General features: G+C 65.3%; 2 protein-coding genes across 7 annotated transcripts; one reads left to right on the top strand and one right to left on the bottom strand.

Annotated features, from left to right (window-relative positions):
• Nucleotides 1-126: 126 nt before the first annotated feature.
• LOC136006644 (basic proline-rich protein-like) lies at nucleotides 127-1,407 on the bottom strand. Its single transcript, XM_065664673.1, has one exon. The coding sequence runs from the start codon at nucleotides 1,405-1,407 to the stop codon at nucleotides 127-129; it is 1,281 nt and encodes a 426-aa protein (XP_065520745.1).
• LOXL3 (lysyl oxidase like 3) lies at nucleotides 144-17,305 on the top strand. Of its 6 annotated transcripts, none has more exons than XM_065663435.1 (16): nucleotides 144-352; nucleotides 6,907-7,207; nucleotides 7,854-8,017; nucleotides 8,453-8,664; nucleotides 11,607-11,666; nucleotides 11,850-12,075; nucleotides 12,800-12,980; nucleotides 13,214-13,368; nucleotides 14,118-14,291; nucleotides 14,432-14,587; nucleotides 14,828-14,990; nucleotides 15,286-15,529; nucleotides 15,806-15,921; nucleotides 16,046-16,182; nucleotides 16,512-16,623; nucleotides 16,760-17,305. In XM_065663435.1, exons 2-16 carry the CDS (start codon nucleotides 6,919-6,921, stop codon nucleotides 16,831-16,833), a joined length of 2,463 nt encoding a protein of 820 aa, XP_065519507.1. In that variant the 5' UTR covers nucleotides 144-352; nucleotides 6,907-6,918; the 3' UTR covers nucleotides 16,834-17,305. The 6 variants fall into 6 exon arrangements, with proteins under 6 accessions (XP_065519507.1, XP_065519498.1, XP_065519517.1 ...); XM_065663426.1 differs by lacking the exon at nucleotides 144-352 and adding an exon at nucleotides 889-971; XM_065663445.1 differs by lacking the exons at nucleotides 144-352; nucleotides 11,607-11,666 and adding an exon at nucleotides 889-971.
• Nucleotides 17,306-17,543: the final 238 nt, after the last annotated feature.

The following is a 17,543-nucleotide window of genomic DNA, read 5'->3' as shown; positions in this document are numbered from 1 at the left end:
GGTTTGTCTCCTGGGCGAAACAACTGGGGTACCAGCATGTCCCCCTCACACCCTCATCCCCACCCCTCAGCCAGCCCTGGCTGCCCGCCCCACCCCTGCTGTCGTTACATCTGGTCCTGTGCAACCTCAAACGAAGCAGCTCGCACACATCGACCTCTCCAGGCACTCACCAGGTCTTGGCCTCCCCTGGCAACATGCAGGGGACTGGGACTGGATGAGCGTAAGGCCCTTCCGACCCAAACCAGCCTGGGTTTCTGGGGCCCTGCTGCGGCCTCTGGAAGAGCGCCGGGAGGGAGAGAGGGAAGGCTCAATCCAGCACTGAGGGTTTCTCTTCCGTGCCCCAGCCCCAGAGGTGAGGGGGAGGTTGGGGCAGCGGTGGCCAAGAGGCCGGAGTGGGGGGGGCTCTTCCAGCCCGGCCCGGGCCCACGCTGCCGTGGGTACGGGGCTCTGCAGGCGCTCGGCGCTCCCGGGCTGGGTCCCAGTGCCCACGGCTGCGCGGGTGGGACGGCAGCGCGCGGCCGCCCCGAGCCCGGGCGGGGCTGTCTGGAGGAGGGACCCGCAGCGGGCAGCGCCCCCCGGGCCCCGACCCCCGCCTGGCTCGGTGCCCAGCCGGGCCGGGGGCCCCATCCCGGGGCCGGGGCCGCGGGGCCCGTCTTCGCTGTACCGGCAGAGGGGCCGCTGGGCGCGGGCCGGCCCCGGACACTTGGGCACGGCGCGGGGCGGGCCGGGGCGGAGAGGGGCGGCACGGCTCGGCTCGGCTCGGCTCGGCTCGGTGCGGCTCGGCTCGGTGCGGCTCGGCTCGGCTCGGTGCGGCTCGGCTCGGCTCGGTGCGGCTCGGCTCGGCTCGGCTCGGCTCGGTGCGGCTCGGCTCGGCTCGGTGCGGCTCGGCTCGGCTCGGCTCGGCGCGGCTCGGATCAGCTGGACGCTCTCGCTCGGCGCTGCCGGAGCCGCGCATCCCGCGGGGACCAGAGGTACCGCATGGGGCAGCCGAGCGGGCGCGGCGCCGGAGGGGAGCGTGGCTCGGACCGGCTCCATCCCGGCTCCATCCCGGCACGTCCCGTCAGCGGTGGGGCTGGGTGCGTCGGGCCGGGCCCGGCGGCGGTGGCAGCGGGGACCGGTGGGGCCGCGGGGGGCGGGCGGGAGCCGGGGCCGGTGTACGGTGGTTGTGCCGCCGCCGGAGGGGCAGGAGCGGCTGCGCGGGGGCCGTTGGCAGCGGCTGCCGTGCTGTGCCGGGGGTGCCGGGGCGTGCTTCAGGAACCCCGGCTGTGGGAGATGGGCGCGTGTGATGCCGCGTGTCCCGCGGGGCAGGCTGCGGGTGCGGGCCGTGCAGGCAGCGGTGCGGGAAGAGGCAGTCGCAGAGCCGGCAGTTTGGGGGTGCCCCGCTGGGTCTGTGCAGCCGCACTGCATCCCCACGTGCGGGCTTCGGCTGGTTGTTCCGAGCTGTGGTTTGCAAAGGGCGGTGCACACTCAGGGTGTCCATGAAGATGGAATTTACTGTAGTCCTTGGAAAAAAGAATGAAGTGGTGTGAGGCATGGGGCTGGGGGGGACAGCGTCACTTGGCTGCTGGCCTTGCAGCTCCCCAGAGGAGCAGGCAGATCACCTATCTCCCAGTAGCTCCAAGTTTGGTGCCTCTTTGCTCCAGAGTGTCTGGGACACCCTAGACCCGCCGCCTGCTGATGGCTGCAGCCTCTGCGCATTCCTCAGGGTCTTTCCTTCCTGCCTGCAGCTGGTTCCTGCCAGGGCTGCCCCTTCAGAGCCGCAGGGCCCTGGGCAGAGCCGATCGCCGTGGTGTGTCCTGGGGAATCTGGGTGGTGCTGGGAACTGCAGGGAGCTGTGCTGTGACCTGCCCTGGCTTGGAGGGTGACAGCAGGACAGGGGGGCACCAGGCCCCCCAATGATGCTGGACCCAAAGTCAGTAGGGAAGTGCAGCATCAGCATGTGCTCCATGCTCTTCACACCCTGGAGAGCCCCAGGAGCCAGGGTGTGCTGCCCGCAGCAGTATCCCTGGGTGTTGGGAGGTGTCACAAAACCTGCCGGGATGGCCAAGCTCCTGTGGTGGCCCTGGGCTGCTCCCCAGTGCTTCTGGGACCAGTTCATCTGCAGAGCCCTGTTACTCTCCAGCTGCTGGCTGTGCTCATCCCAGAGCTCTGATCCCATGGGATCCCTGCAGGCAGGGATTGTGGGGGCTCCCCCAACTCATGCACACACACTCCCGGCATCCCAGTGCTGCTGGGAAGCAGGAAGAGTGAACCAGGCCTGTCCCGGCAGCTGGGATTACGCAAGGGCCAGAGCCGGGCTCTGCATCAAAGGCCCTGGGGAGAAAGGGAGGGATGGAGCCCAGTGCCTGAAGCCATGGGACCCACCAGACCTTCTCCTGCCCTAAGCGCTGGGGACATGACCCCATGCTCTCAGGGATGTCCTGGCATGGGCCTCGGCAGAGTGTGACCGTGTCACCCCTTACCCTTCCCAAGGAAGGATAAACAGAGGGAGCTTCTTCCTCCTTGTGCTGGCGGGTTTCCCAGGTCTTCGCTTGCTTGTGCTGCTCTTCTGAGTCCTCCCAGTTGTCAGTTTCGGGGCTGCTCTATGTCCCCATGTGTCCAGGGCTGGGGCTGGGAGAGCACATTCCTGTGGGATCAGCCATAGCCTGGCCCTTCCTGCTGCCGCAGCCTGGGATATTGTCCCGGTACACGGGGATGCCCCGTGTCTGGCTGCCCTAGCACACACAGATCCAACGCGCTTACTTGCCAGGGCCCCAGTCATCAGGAGATGCCTCTTCCTGAGGTCTCTTTGTCTGGGAATGGCAGCCCCCGCGCGAGATGCAGTCGGGGGAGCAGAGCTCTCAGGCTCCAGCACCAGCGGCTCCGCAGCCAAGAGGTGGTTTGGGGCCCTGCGCACGCCCGGCCGGGACATTCCTGAGGTTTCCTGGGCAGTGGGGAGGACCCGAGCTGCTCTCCCGCTCCCACGGCCAGCGGCCGCTCCAGGCCAGCCCGTCCTCCTGAGCCCTTTCCACTGGCAGCGCCAGGGCAACCACGTTCGGCGCGGCGCAGCCCGGCAGCGGCTCTGCTCCCAGAGGAGACTGGGCTGGAGCTGGCAGCGGGCAGCCGGTGCTTGGGCAGGACCGTGCCCAGCTCCTGGCCAAGACGTGCGGCAGCAGTAGCCGGGGCACATGCTTGAACATCCCGTCCCTGTTCCAGACAATTCCTGGCCCCCTGCCCCATCCACATGTGCTGTCTGTCCATGCGCAGGCTGGCTGCACCTCTGCTTTTCGCCCCGTCCAGGGGCGCATGTGGTTCCTGCAGATTCCTGCTCCTCTGAAAGCACCAGCCCGTCAGCTGTCCCATGTGCAGACGGGCTGTGAGCTGCTGCCCTTGTGCTCAGCGGGAATAGCCCGTGGAGGCTGGGCAAAGGGGTGCGCCTCTCCCCTTGCCAGAGGTGGGGAGGAGAGAGGAACGGCCGCCTTGGGTCTCTGGTGCCGGGTGATCAGCCCCCGCAGCGTGGAGGGACCCCCAGCCACAGAGCCCCCGCCCCAGCACAGACTTTGTGGCAGGCGGCAGGACTGTGGTCCCCTGGTACTGTCCCTCCAGCTGGAGTGAAGGGATCGCAGCCTGAAACCGGGATCTGCTGTGCACGGATCATCCCCGTCTGCGACGCTGCAGCTCCCCGGGACGGCCCCGAGGGGCGGGGGCGGCCCCGTCCCCCGTCCCGGAGCGGTGGCGGCAGCGAAGCAGGAAGCCGGGAGCAGAGCAACGCGCTGGAAAAAGTGATGTGGACAAGGAGAGCCCTGTCAGCCCGAGCTCCCCGGGACGTGGCTGCCGGGCACGTTCGGAGCTGGTACAGGAACAGGGAAAGGGCTTGTGCCGCGCCCCTCGGAGCACACGCTGCTCGCCCGGCAGCCGCCTGGGGTGGATGTGGGGAGTGCCGGTGCCCCCAGCAGGCATTTCACTGGGAAATGAGTGCCAGGAGGTGAGGACGGGCTGAGCTGCGAGGGCAGGGGAAGAGCGGTGGGGATGAGGGATGCTGGTGCCTTAGCAGAGGAAAGCCATGACCAGGGGTGGGATGCTGAGGATGGCAGCAAGCTGGGGTTAGTGCAGGGATGGATGCAGAAGTTTGGGCAGGTTCTGGAGCAACTGAAGGTCTGTGAGGAAGAGAAATCCACGGTGGCATTTAAACACAGAGGCTGAGGTTGCTGAGCTGAGGCTCTGTGGGGACTTGGTGCTTTGGTTTGCAAAGCCATGTTGTGGTCTTTGGTGCCGTGTTCTGGTCTCTGGTCCTACATGTTTTGTTCCTAAATGCACGAGCTTAAATATTCCTTGCAGTCAAGGCTATAGGCTACATAATGCCATCTTCCCAGGCTGTTCAGGTCTGTCCTCATCACAGTTCTGCACAGTCCTGCCCATTTCTGCCTTTGCGGACTGAACCGGGAGAGGACTTTTTCCTCCTCCAGACATGGCTTTGCTTTGGAAAGCATGTGATCCTCCCCAGAAAGCTCACTGAGGGGTGACTTCCCCGCTGAAACCACATTTTAGTTCCAGCAGGTGACCAGTTTTAATCCACTTAGCAGAGGTGCACTGGTTCTGTTGAGTGCTAATTATTTATTAAAGGGTGGTGCAAGGTGAATCGAGCACATTCCAGTCTCAGCCTGGAATCAGCACAGTTACTCCAATTAACCAAACCTGTGATCTCAGAAAAGGTCAAACCAGCTTCCTGACATGGGCCATCTCTGCAGAGCTGCGGAGACTGGCACCAGTTGTGCTGCTGCACGGACACGCTACAACCCAGCCCGGAGCCGGCCGGTGCTGTGTGTCTGCAGAGGTCACCTCGTTCAGTGCAAGTGCTGGAGAACTTCAGTCCTTCTGTGCTTGTGGCTTCCTCGGTCTCAGTCAGCACTGGGAGGGCTCCAATTTGTCTGTTACACAGTGGTAGAGCTCTGCGGGTTTATAATGCTTCACTTGGGGCAGGGGGACCTCCCCTTGGTGACAGCGGGGTGGAATAAGAAATGTTTTAGCACTTCTGTGACATGGGAAAGTCATCCCTTTGCTGCTTTCCAGACAGAGCAGGGATGTGGATGGAGCATTCCTGCCCCTGACAAGCCCATGAACCTGTTTCCTGAGCTGCTGGCAGGGCTGGGGTGGCCCTTTGCGCTCCCTCCTCCTGCTCCTGCTGTAACAGGCTGATTAAAAGGTTCAGCACAGCATTTCCCTGCTGCCTGCCCACAGAGCTGCTTCCTGCTGTTACGTTCTCACAGTGCCAGTGCAGGCAGCTGAGGTGCAGGGAGCCCAGAGACAGGGCACATCCCTGCCTGCTGCTGGCTCCACTGTGGTGTCCCCATGCCCCAGGTTGTGACAGGGGAGAGACCCAGACCTGGGCTGATGTGGTTGCCCTGAGGGGCTGTATGCTTTCCACCACAATGTCTCCCATCAGCCTGGACAGTGTTGTTGGTCCTTGCTACCACTCACCCTCTCTCCCTGAGCATCCCTGCAGGCACCGGGCACTCAGCCAAGGGTCTCACTGCTCTTGGTGGCATCTCCAAAGCGGTGTATGCTTTACAGGCCAGGTGACCTGGCCTCCATCATCTGGAAAAGTGAACAGAGCAGGAATGGGGCTGATTCCTGCTCGTGGAGTCTCTGTGGAGTCTGAGGGGGGCTTCCCAGCCCCTTTGCTCCACAAGGACCCTTTCCCAAAGCCACTGCAGGGACAGAATGTCACCGCGGGTGCTGAGCGGCCAGGAACAAAGGGGCAACATGGGCACAAGCCTTAGTCCAGGGAAAGAGGTTCCTACAGCAGTGCCAAGTGCAGCCACAGTCCTAGGGGTGCCCCAGTGCATCCCAGCTGTCCCAGTGAGCTGTGAGTGGGGATCTAAGCTTGCAGGGGAGTGCACTGCGGAGGGTCAGTGCGAAGGGTCCCTGCAGGGCAGCCCCAGCTGGGAGCTTGTGTGGGGTTTGTCATCATTTTCCTTCCTCTCTAATCCTGTGGCGAAACACTGGAGCCTGGACTCCCCCTGTTGTGGGTGAGCCAGGTTTCCTCCTCTCTAACACTGCCTAACGACAAGCACAGGCTGCGAGTGCAGAATGCAGGATCTGCTCCTGGTTGGGGATGTAGGGCACGGAGATGTATTTTTGCTGGTCCTGTCCTGGGGGGCTCCCACATTTGGGGTTTCTTTCCCACCTGTGGAAGGGACATCTGGAAGGGTGATGTGAGGCTGTAGTGGTGCGAGGCAGGTGGGTTCCTGTGTGGGCAGTGCTGGGTGAGCATTCGAGCTTTGCCCTGGAGCCCAGAGCCCAGCCTGGAGCAGGGCTCGCACTGCCCGTGCAGAAATGCTGCAGCAGCATCCGCAGGGTTAAAGTGATCCCTGACGGATAAATGGGAATTGTGCACTGGGAACTGGGAGCTGAAGGAGGTTCACAGAGAAGTGTTTTCACTACTGTTTGCCACAGGACTGGTGCGGGAATACCACATCTCCCTCGGGTATTTCGGGAGCCACACACGTTACTGGAGGGCTGGAGAGTGCTGCCCAGAGCAGAACCGGGAAGGCTCTGGCTGCGGCTCCTCGCAGTGGGCAGCAGCGTGGGCTGCCAGCGCTGCACCGCATGGGGGGGGTGCCCCTCCGGGCTGGTCCAGCTGGGCTTTCCCGGGCGCTGGTCCTGCTCCAGGGCCCTTTGGCACAGGAGATGTGACCCGGCAACGCAGTGGGATTCCGGTAGAAGCCGTTCGAGAGGAGTGCAGGGTGCTGGGATGGCAGAGCCTGGGCAACGGCAGCTCTGGGGTGCAGGGAGGCACTGGAGAGAGCGGGCTGGGGGCTGCTGTGAGCAGCTGGGGGCTACAGCCGGCACAGACGGGATGAGGGCAGCAGGAGATGCGGCACAGCTCGTGCATCCCGCGCACCCCGACCCCTCCTGCCCCTGCAGAGCCTGGCTGCCATGGGGAGCTGCCGTGCATGGGCACCACCGGAGCTGCTGGTGCTGAGCGTGTGGCTGTGGGTGAGCAGCGCCGGCCCCACGCACCCACCCGGCCCCGCGCTAAGGGTGCGCCTGGCTGGGTACCCGCGCAAGCACAACGAGGGCCGCGTGGAGCTCTTCTACAACGACGAGTGGGGCACCATCTGCGATGACGACTTTACGCTGGCCAATGCACACGTGCTGTGCCGGCACCTCGGCTTCGTGGCTGCCACCGGCTGGGCCCACAGCGCCAAGTACGGCAAAGGAGTCGGTAAGAGCGGGGCGGTGGGCATGGTTCCCTGTGCTGCATGGGCTGGGGCTGCGCAGGAGCCCGCTGCCACAGGGCTGTGTGTGTGCCACAGGGCTCACATGAGCTGTTGGTGGGGAAGGGCAGGCAGGTCCTGTGTGTGCCAAGTGCCCAGGAGTGTGTGAGTGCATGCGTGAGTGCACATGTAGACGTATGTACACACCAAGCAGGATGGGGAGCTGCGTGTGAGCAGCTGTGCATGTACCCAGGGCACAGGGCGGCTGCAGGCATGCACCAGAGCTGCAGGGCTGTGCATGGTGCTGGGTGGTGCAGGGGATACAGGTCTGGGTCTGTGTGGTGCAGAGGTGCAGCCATTCCTGCTGCAGGCGAGACACTGTACAGAGCCTGGGGATGTGCCATGGGGGCTTCACGTCTGCAGAGCAGCCCCGTGGGGGAGCGGAAGCTCCCCATCTGCAGATCCCCCTCTCAGGGCTTTGCTTTGGGCATTTCATCAGCCTCAGCTTCGTGCTGGGGGAGCAATGGTCCCAGGCCAGCAGCCCCCAGCAGCCATGCTCTGCTGCACTCCTTGGCCATGCTCCATGAGCACCCTCCCTGCTCCCTGGGGATGCTGCATGGCCCCCCCCCTCACCCTGGCCCTGGTGCCTGGCAGGGCGGATCTGGCTGGACAATGTGAATTGTGCCGGAGGCGAGAAGAGCATCGGGGACTGCAAACACCGGGGCTGGGGCAACAGCGACTGCAGCCATGAGGAAGACGCGGGGGTCATCTGCAAGGATGAGCGCATCCCAGGCTTCAAGGACTCCAATGTCATCGAGGTGAGGAAGCTGCGGGCCAGGACCCTCAGAGCCAGCAGGCAAGGCTCTGCTCAGGAGGTAGCCTGCGTGCGGGGATGTGGCACAGCTCTGGACAGGGGACGCCTGGTCTGGTGCCAGGCAGGAGGAGCTGGGGCTGTGTCCCACTGGCCGTGCCCAGGTTCCCAGCGCTCCTTGGGTGGGTGTCTGGGTGTGGGGTGGATGCAGGGTGCTCAGGTGAGAGGGCACTCCCAGGAGGTGCACCCAGGGAGATGTGGGACACTGGCTGCACAGTGTGGGAGCAGGAGCGTGGCCATCCAAGGCCATCGGATGAGCCCTGCAGGGATGCAGGACGTGGCCGTCCCCGTTCCCCACCTGGGGCCGGGGACCCCATCTCCTGCGGGTGCACCCCTGGCAGGGGCTGGGGCGATGGGTGCGGTGCTGACCCGTGCCCTGCAGACGGAGCAGAGCCACGTGGAGGAGGTCCGGCTGCGGGCGGTGGTGGCCGGTGCCCGGCGGCAGCTCCCGGTGACAGAGGGCATCGTGGAGGTGCGCTACAAGGACAGCTGGGCACAGATCTGCGACGAGGGCTGGGGCAGCCACAACAGCCGCGTGGTCTGCGGCATGCTGGGCTTCCCTGCCGAGAGGAAGGTCAACAGGAACTTCTACAAGTGAGTGAGGCCGACGAGGAGCCCGCGGGGCTGGGGACAGTGCCAGGGACATGGGGCAGTGCTGGGGGGCAGCAGGGGCCAGCTGGCCACAGGGGCTCTCGCTACCCGAGCTGGGGGCCGTGGCGTGGCTGGGGGCCGTGGCTGCCTGTCTGCCCAGACACTGCACCCCGAGAGGGCAGTGTCTGCACCCTGGCAGAGCTGCACCTCTACAGTTCCTCCAGCGCGGAGTGGGGGGGTCCCCGTCCAGAGGGGAGGTTTGCAGCCGAGCCGGGCAGCGATGCTCCAGAAGCACCATGGCCTGAGCAGGGCTTACAAGGACATGGGCAAGGACACGGTGCCCAGTGCAGTGCCCATTCTGGTGCCCAGTGTAGTGCCCATTGTGGTGCCCATTGCAGTGCCCATTGTGGTGCCCATTGTGGTGCCTGTTGCACTGCCCATTGCGCTGCCCGTTGCGGTGCCAGTTGCGGTGCCGTTGTGGTGCACTGACCAGGCAGCTCCAGTGTTGCTCCTGCAGGCGGGTGAAGCATGCAGCCGTGACAAGGGGCCGGAGCCCGAGGCCGGGCAGGAGGTAACGGCTGGGGCACCCGTCTGCCGAGCCCTTGGCGGAGCTGGGCTATGTGCCCACACGGGTCCCTGCCATCGGGATGGATCCTGGCACAAAGGGATCCAGGCGGAGCAGACCGAGGGCTCGGGCAGTGCTGGGCAGACGCTGCGGTCCCCAGCCCCCAGGAGGGACGATCTGCCTCCCAGGCCAGCTGAGCCCCCGGCTCGGCACCGCCCACCCCATGCGCCAGGCAGGAGCCCTGGCACGGGGTCGGGACCCTTGGGCAGGATCCCTGGAGGTGCAGGGGACTGCGGGGTCCTGTGCGGGAGGCCTCGGAGCGGAGCTGTGTTTCCCGGCGGACGGGGACGGCTGTGGAAATGGGCTGCTTTCTGCAGAAAGCGGCAGTGGGGAAGCTGGAACGGCTGCACAGCCTCCACTGCTTGGGGGGGGGGGGGGGGGCGCGGAGCTAGCAGCACTGCTGAGCAAGTGCTGGGCACCACGGTGATGGGCACCACTGTGCTCTCAGTGCTGGCACCCGTGTGGCAGCTCTTGTCCCGAGTGCTGCGTCTGCTTGGGATCTCTTGCACCTCTGTCCATTCCCTCTTCCTGCCTTTCTACCAGCCCCAAGGGATAGCCTGGCTGCCCTTTTCCCTCCACCAAGAAACCTGGAGAGGGGCTTGGGCCAAGGGCCTGTAGGGCCAGGCCAAGGGGAATGGCTTGAACCTGCCCGAGGGGAGACTGAGCTGAGCTCTTAGGCAGAAGCTCTTCCCTGTGAGGGTGCTGAGGCGCTGGCACAGGGTGCCCAGAGAAGCTGTGGCTGCCCCATCCCTGGCAGTGCTCAAGGCCAGGTTGGACACAGGGGCTTGGAGCAAGCTGCTCCAGTGGAAGGGGTCCCTGCCCGGGGCAGGGGTTGGAGCTGGAGGAGCTGTAAGGTCCCTTCAACCCAAACCAGGATGGGGTTCTATGGTTTGGCGCTGACAGCTCCTTTCCCAGTGAGGGGGTATTTTCCCTGCAGCACTGGGTAAAATGCTTTGCCAAGTCCATGGATCTGGGGTCTTCTCCTTTCCTCTGCCTGGAGCAGGAGCTGTCTCCTCAATGTCACACCCTGGCTCGCCAGAGCTGACTGATCTCGGCTGCAGTCATATGTGGGGTCACTTGCTAACCCAGGCTGGAAGGGACCTCAGGGAGTCCTGTTCCAATGCCCTGCACAGAGCAGGGCTGGCTGTGGGTCAGCCCAGGGCTTCATGCAGATGGCTCTTGAAAACCTCTAGGGATGGAGATCCCACAGCCTCGTGGGCTCATGGGGGAAAACCGTTCCTTCCACTCATCCTGAACCTCGGGTTGTGCCTCTTTTCTCTCATGGTCTTTGCTCTTCTGGCCAGAAGAGCTGGGCTCTGGCTTCATCACAGCCCCTTGCTCCTGGCTCCCGGCTGTTGCTGGAGCTCCTGAGGCCATCTCAGCCCAGGCTGGAGCAGCCCCGTGCCCCTCGCTCCCCGTCAGCCCCGACTGTCTCAGGGGCTCTCCCCAGCACTGCAGGGCTGGTGTCTTGTACTGGGAGCCAGAGCCGGGCGCAGGATTACGCTGTGGTCCCATGGGTGTCAGTGGGGGGTGATGTCCTCCAGCCGGCTGCTGAGTCCCATCTCCTGGCAGTCCCGTGCAGTGTCCTAGGGCTCGCTGACACAAACCTGCCACTGGCCAGCGGGGTCAGTTGCCAGCCTTGGGCTTACCATGTCCTGAGGGTACCAGTCCCTGTCCTGGTTTGGGGTCTGCTCTTTACTCCTCATGGTGTCAGGGTTTTGGCCCTGCTCAGCTGCTTCCTCCATGAGTGAAGCAAAGCATTTGAGTGTGTAGGGACCGCGTGTCCTGCCCTGGGCAGCCTCCTCTCCCTGTAGGGAAGCTCCCTTGCTGGCAGAGGGTCCTCGGATGCCTGCAGCAAGTCCTGCCATGCCCTGCACTGGGCAGAGCTCTGGTTTCAATGCTGCTTGCTTGGTGCTGTGCTTCTGCGCGTGCTGCTCCCCTGGAGCATGGTGCAGTGACAGTGGCTGGTGTCTGCACGAGGACATGGGCCACCTCGCTTGTACTCCGCAGATCAGGTCGCTGTTGCTGGTGTTTGATCTGCTGTGTCACAAAGCAGTACGGGATGTTGCAGCATCCTGCACAGTTTCCTGGTGGGATGTGGGCAGGAAACTGCATCATTGCTGTGAAGGGCAGTTGTTTCATTGCCGGCAGCAGATGATGCTGCTGCACCCATGTGTGACACAAAGGGGACGCGCGTGAGTCTCCCTGGGGGCAACAGACCCAGTTTCAGTGAAAGCCAGGGCCGCTGTGCGCTCCGTGTCCCTGCGGAGGTGACAGCCCGGGGCTGCGGGCTCCGTGACGGTTGTGTTCTGTTTTCCAGGCTGGCCTCCAAATCTCAGCCTAAACAAAAGCGCAGGGAGGACGTAGGGCCCAAGAAGAGGTAAACGGCTCCAGCGGGAGCCTGAGTGCCAGGAGCCCCGCTCGGTCCCACCAGAGCCGAGCGCGTCTCTGGGGATGTGGGGCGGGCGCAGCGCGGACGCAGGGGGACCGCGCCAGGGCCGGGGACAGCTCCGCTGCAGTCCGTCCGTGCCTGTCCCGCCTCAGGGCTGCCCTCTCCCCGCAGGCTGTTCGCGGAGCGGCAGCAGCTCAGCTACCGCCTGCACTCGGTGTCGTGCGCGGGGACCGAGGGGCACCTCTCCCTGTGCGCCTTCGAGTTCTACCGCGGCAACGCGTCGGCCGCCTGCGGCGCGGGCAGTCCCGCCGTCGTCAGCTGCGTGCCCGGGCCGCAGTTCGCCACCGGCAGCGCCCACAAGAAGAAGCAGCGGCAGCAGCAGCAGCAGCAGGGCCAGGTGAGCCCCGTGCCCAGGGGACGGGCACCCACAGCCGCCCCCGGCTTGACACTGCCCCAGTGCGGGTCGGTGGGTGTGCGGGTCCCGTGGGGACCAACCCGTGGAGCAGGGTACGGGGACCGTGTCCTATCCATGCAGATCACAGGGTCATGGCCGGCAAGCTCTGTGCTGCGCGGTGCTGTGCCACACTGTGCCATTCAGCACTGCGCCAGCCATGCCGTCCCCTGCGCCCAGAGAATGGCAACGGAGCTGGTGCAGGGGCTGGAGCACAGGGGTGATGGGAACGGGTGAGGGACCTGGGGGGGTTCAGTAGAGAAGTTCAGTTCAGAAGAGAAGGCTCAGGGGGGACCTGATGGCTCCCTACAAGTGCCTGGCAGGAGGATGGAGCCAGGAGGGGCTGGGCTCTGCTCCCAGGGAACAAGGGATGGGACAAGAGGAACCGGCCTCAAGCTGCCCCAGGGCAGGTTTAGATGGAGCTGAGGAACAATTCCTGCCCCAGAGGGTGCTCAGGCATTGGAACAGGCTGCCCAGGGCAGGGCTGCAGGCACCAGCCCTGCAAGGGTTCACACAGCGTGGAGACGAGGCCTCAGTGCCATGGGGCAGGGGTGGCCTTGGCAGTGCTGGGGAACAGTGGGACTGGATGATGCTGAAGCTCTTTCCCACCGTGGCTGATTCCATGATTCAATGATGTGATGGTTCCATCCTTTGCCTCCATCCCTTGCAGCCACGGATCCGGCTGAAGGGGGGTGCGAAGGTCGGTGAGGGCCGCGTCGAGGTGCTCAAGGGCAGTGAGTGGGGCACGATCTGCGACGACCGCTGGAACCTGCTGTCAGCCAGCGTGGTGTGCCGCGAGCTGGGCTTCGGCAGCGCCAAGGAGGCCCTCACTGGGGCGCGCATGGGCCAAGGTGAGGTGTGGGCTGCAGGGGCCGGGCAGCGCGCTCATGGGCCTGTGGGTGAGGCGTGTGTCCAAGGACAAGGCTCTGCAGGGCTGGGACAGGCCACAGCCGAGCTCATCCTGGGAGTCCCTGGCTGGAAGCTGCACGCGGAGCACCCCAGGGGACCACAGCCTCTCCATGGTGCTGGACGGGCACGGCTGTGCCCGTGTCGCTGTCCCTGAGCCCTGCTATCGCCCCGGCAGGGACGGGGCCCATCCACATGAATGAGGTGCAGTGCCTGGGCACCGAGAAGTCCCTCTGGAGCTGCCCCTTCAAGAACATCACGCAGGAGGACTGCAAGCACACGGAGGATGTGGCTGTCCGCTGCAACGTCCCCTACATGGGCTACGAGACCCTGGTGCGCACCACGGGGCTGCCAGTGCCCGTGGGGCCCGGGGCCTCTCGGTATTGGTGCTGGGGGGACCCAATGCAGGGTGGCTGGTCATCCTCTGGACCCCATGGCACCCCTCACATTACCCCTGGTCTCAGGCAAGGGCTGCCCTGGGGGGCTCAGGGGTGGGAGTTCCACAGTGCACCTGTGAGGAGAGGGGTAGAAGGGAGGCCAAGGGGGGGTCAGGATGCGCTGTGTGGTGTGTAGGGTGGTGTGGGGCCGCTGCTCCTGCTGTTCCTGCTGCTCTCCCTGTGCCAGCTCCAACCCAACAGAACCACCAGAAAAAATCACTGTGGGAGAACCACGCGAGGTTTTTTCAGGTGGTGATGAAACGAGCAGATGGGGCCATGGGCTCCATGCGCCCGGCCCTCGTTTCATCACTTGGGCTTTTTCATCATTTAACTCTCTCACCTCTGCCATTCTGGATTGCGAACGCCATTCCAAAATGAGCCATTTCCCTGCTGCCGTGAGGCACTTCCCCAACTCACAGCCAAGTTCTTGGCCCCAAATCTGACGGTTTCGGGGAGTTCTGGGCTCACCAAAGCTGTGCCTGGCTCCTCTCAGCTCTGGCTGCCACCTCCCATGTGCCTGAAGCCCATGAGGGTGCTGCAGCTGCAGCCGCTGGGATGAGCTGGGCTGTCCTGCTGGATGCAGCAGAGCAGCAGGAGCATCCCTTGTGATGATGATGGTGAAGCTGCCCCTGCCTTTCTCCGCAGATTCGGCTGAGCGGGGGCCGAAGCCGCTTCGAGGGGCGGGTGGAGGTGGCTGTGGGGGCTGGCACCGGGGAGCAGCTGCGCTGGGGGCTGGTCTGCAGCGAAGGCTGGGGTACGCTGGAGGCGATGGTGGCCTGTCGCCAGCTGGGCCTGGGATTTGCTAACCACGGCTTACAAGTAGGTGCCAGCGCCAGCTTGGCCAGGGCAGCGTGTGCCAGCACCACCGATCCGCCGGGACGGGCACAGGAACCAGGATGGGCCGGGATGTGCTGGGATGGGGTCGGGTCCCTGCTCACTGCCCCAGGGCTTCCCTGCAGATCCGCCTCTCCGGTGGCAGGACGCCGTTTGAGGGCCGCGTGGAGGTGAAGCGAGGCAGTAAGTGGGGCATGGTGTGCAGCGAGGGCTGGACCACCAAGGAGGCGATGGTGGCCTGTCGCCAGCTCGGCCTGGGCTATTCCCTGCATGCGGTGACGGTAGGTGCCGGTGGGGAGGCCCCAGTGAGACCCTGTTGAGCACAGGCACCAGTGCTTCCTGGTGGGGATGTTTGGGGGCAAAGGGAAGTAGCTGCTCCATGCCAGGGGATGAGACCTGCATGAGCAGGCTGGGGACATGGGCAGGGCTGTGCCATGGTGGGTGCTGGCCGCAGCCCGGGCATGTGTGAGCCAGGGTGCCCACGGCACCAGCCCCTGCCACCCGGCCTCACCCCTCCCCAGGAGACCTGGTACTGGGATGCCAGCAACGTGACGGAGATGGTGCTGAGCGGGGTGAAGTGCGCCGGCCACGAGATGTCCCTGAGCCACTGCCAGCACCACGGCTCCAGCCTCAACTGCAGGAACACGGGCACGCGCTTCGCTGCCGGCGTCATCTGCTCTGAGAGTGAGGGGCCACGGGGCCTGCAGGCAACAGGGCTGGGGTGGTGGGGCAGGCAATGGGGTCTGGTGGCAAGGGGGTCTGGGGTGGTGGGGTGGGCAATGGGGTCTCCAGGTGCCGGTGCAGTGGGGCCCAGAGCTGCAGATGAAGGCTCTGTGAGCCGCGGGGCTGGGGGCAGTTGGGTTTGCAGGTGCTGGGGGGGGCTGCAGCTGATGGCGAGGGTGCACATTCCCCCCCCACGCCGGTCCAGCCCTGCCTGCTCTGGGCGCCCGCCCCGTCTCTGAGCATCGCCTGCCCGCAGCCGCCTCCGACCTGCTGCTGCACGCGCCGCTGGTGCAGGAGACGGCGTACATCGAGGACCGGCCGCTGCACATGCTGTACTGCGCCGCCGAGGAGAGCTGCCTCTCCAGCTCCGCCCGCCTCGCCAACTGGCCCTACGGGCACCGCCGCCTGCTCCGCTTCTCCTCCCAGATCCACAACAACGGCCGCGCCGACTTCCGCCCCAAGGCCGGGCGGCACTCCTGGGTCTGGCACGAGTGCCACCGGTGGGTGCGCGGTGCGGGCAGAGGGTGCCGGTGCTGCAGTGGCGTGGGTGATGGTGACACTGGGTGAGGGTGGCACCCGCTGAGGCCCCCGCTGCTGCCCAGGCTCCAGTTTCGCCCGCTTTGGCTCGGGGCTGTCCCTCCATGTGCAGTGCTGGGGCTGGGGGCTGTGTCCTGCAGCTGAGACCCCGCTCGCCTGGGCCACCTGCCTGGGAACAGCCATGTCCCCTCCCAGGGCAGGGCTGGTGCAGCCACGGCGCTGTGGGTTCCTTCTTGCAGGCACTACCACAGCATGGACATCTTCACTCACTACGACATCCTCACCCCCAACGGCACCAAGGTGGCGGAGGGGCACAAAGCCAGCTTCTGCCTCGAGGACACTGAGTGCGAGGAAGGTGGGTGCTGTGGCTGGGGCCTTGTGGCACCATCCCTGCCCGTGTCCCCTATCCCCGGCCGTTGTGCACGCTGGGGCTGTGCGGGCAATGCAGGAGGACAAACCATGTTCTCTTCTCCCTGCAGACGTGGCCAAGCGGTACGAGTGTGCCAACTTCGGGGAGCAGGGCATCACAGTGGGCTGCTGGGACCTGTACCGGCACGACATCGACTGCCAGTGGATCGACATCACTGATGTCAAACCGGGCAACTACATCCTGCAGGTGCTGAGCTGCCCCACGCCCCAGCTCTGCTCGAGCCATGGCCACCCCGCTCCCGGTGCGGTTGGAGCACGCTGGGGCTGGTGGGTGTGCGCTGGGGGGGCAATGCCTGTCCCTGTGCATGGAGACGAGGATGTGCGGAAGCTGCTTGGGCTCGCTTCAGCCTGCGCGCTCCTGCTCTGAGCAACCCTCATGGGCACGTGGTGCCCAGTGACAGCCACCACAGCACATCCCGCTGCAGCAGGAGGCAAACCCTGCCGGGACCGGGAGGCTGGGGCTGGGAAGGCCACTGTGGGGCGGGGGCTGCCGCCCTCACTGTTGGTGCGCCGCAGGTCGTGATCAACCCCAACTTTGAAGTGGCAGAGAGCGACTTCACCAACAATGCCATGAAATGCAACTGCAAGTACGACGGGCACCGCATCTGGGTGCACAGCTGCCACATCGGTAACAGCCCGCACGCAGCACGGAGGGGCCAGGGCACACGGGGCAGGGAAGCCCCAAGGCAGCGAGGAGGCTGTGGGGAGGCTGTGGGGCTCTGGGTGGCTGCCATGGGAGCTGAAGGCTCCTGCCCCTCCCGCAGGTGACGCGCTCAGCGAGGAGGCCAACAAGCGCTTCGAGCAGTACCCGGGGCAGCTCAACAACCAGATCTCGTAGGGCCCAGCCTGGGAGACACCGCGGGGAGCCCCGGGGGGGGCATCTCCCACCCTCACCCTGCACAGGAGGGAGATGCTGCTGGGGCCTCAGCCCAGCACCTCAGCCACTGAGCTCCGTGAGGCTGCCGGGACCTGCAGGCACCCGCCCGGCACCGCAGCCACCACCCAACCCAGGGACTGTGCCCACATCCCCTGGGCCACGGCACATGGGCACAGAGGTCCTGAACCCCACCGTGCCCCCCCCAGCTCCCGGTCACTGCAGCTGCACCTCCCTGCTCCCCATCAGCCCCAGTTCCTCCCCAGGACCCAGCAGGGACCTGCAGCCCTGCACGGCCCCAGAAGCCCCTCCTGGTGTGGCTGCCCCTGCCCTGCGGGCCCTTGCCGTGGTGTGGCTGCCCCTGCCCCACGGCCGCAGCGGCTCCCACACCGCTCTTAGCTGGAACTTTATTTTCTCTATAAAGTTGTCAGTTGTTCCCAGTGGCTCCCGGCTCTTCCTGGGGGGGATGAGGAGCCTGACAGGACTGGGAGGGTCAGCACAGCACAGGGCTGGCTGGTACAGCACACCCCAGCACAACATGGGAGCTGCCGGTACCCACGCGGAACAAGGGTCCCCCCTCCCCACACAGCCCTGGTTGGGCAAGGACCAGCCCCACACTAGCACCGGTACCGGCAGCTGCTGGGATACAGGGTACCAGACCTGCTGGGAGAAGC

This window comes from Lathamus discolor, chromosome 1 (genome assembly GCF_037157495.1).
Source record: "Lathamus discolor isolate bLatDis1 chromosome 1, bLatDis1.hap1, whole genome shotgun sequence".
Classification (NCBI taxonomy): Eukaryota; Metazoa; Chordata; class Aves; order Psittaciformes; family Psittacidae; genus Lathamus; species Lathamus discolor.
The sequence above is the reverse complement of the archived record's forward strand: the minus strand, read 5'-3'. Positions and strand labels throughout refer to the sequence as shown.

Coding starts and splice junctions, on each gene's coding strand:
- LOC136006644 (XM_065664673.1), bottom strand. CDS start 1,407: ATGCAGTGCGGCTGCACAGACCCAGCGGGGCACCCCCAAACTGCCGGC.
- LOXL3 (XM_065663435.1), top strand. CDS start 6,919: ATGGGGAGCTGCCGTGCATGGGCACCACCGGAGCTGCTGGTGCTGAGC. Junction 11,667..11,849: donor GACGTAGGGCCCAAGAAGAG/GTAAACGGCTCC, acceptor CTCTCCCCGCAG/GCTGTTCGCGGAGCGGCAGC. Junction 13,369..14,117: donor ACATGGGCTACGAGACCCTG/GTGCGCACCACG, acceptor CTTTCTCCGCAG/ATTCGGCTGAGCGGGGGCCG.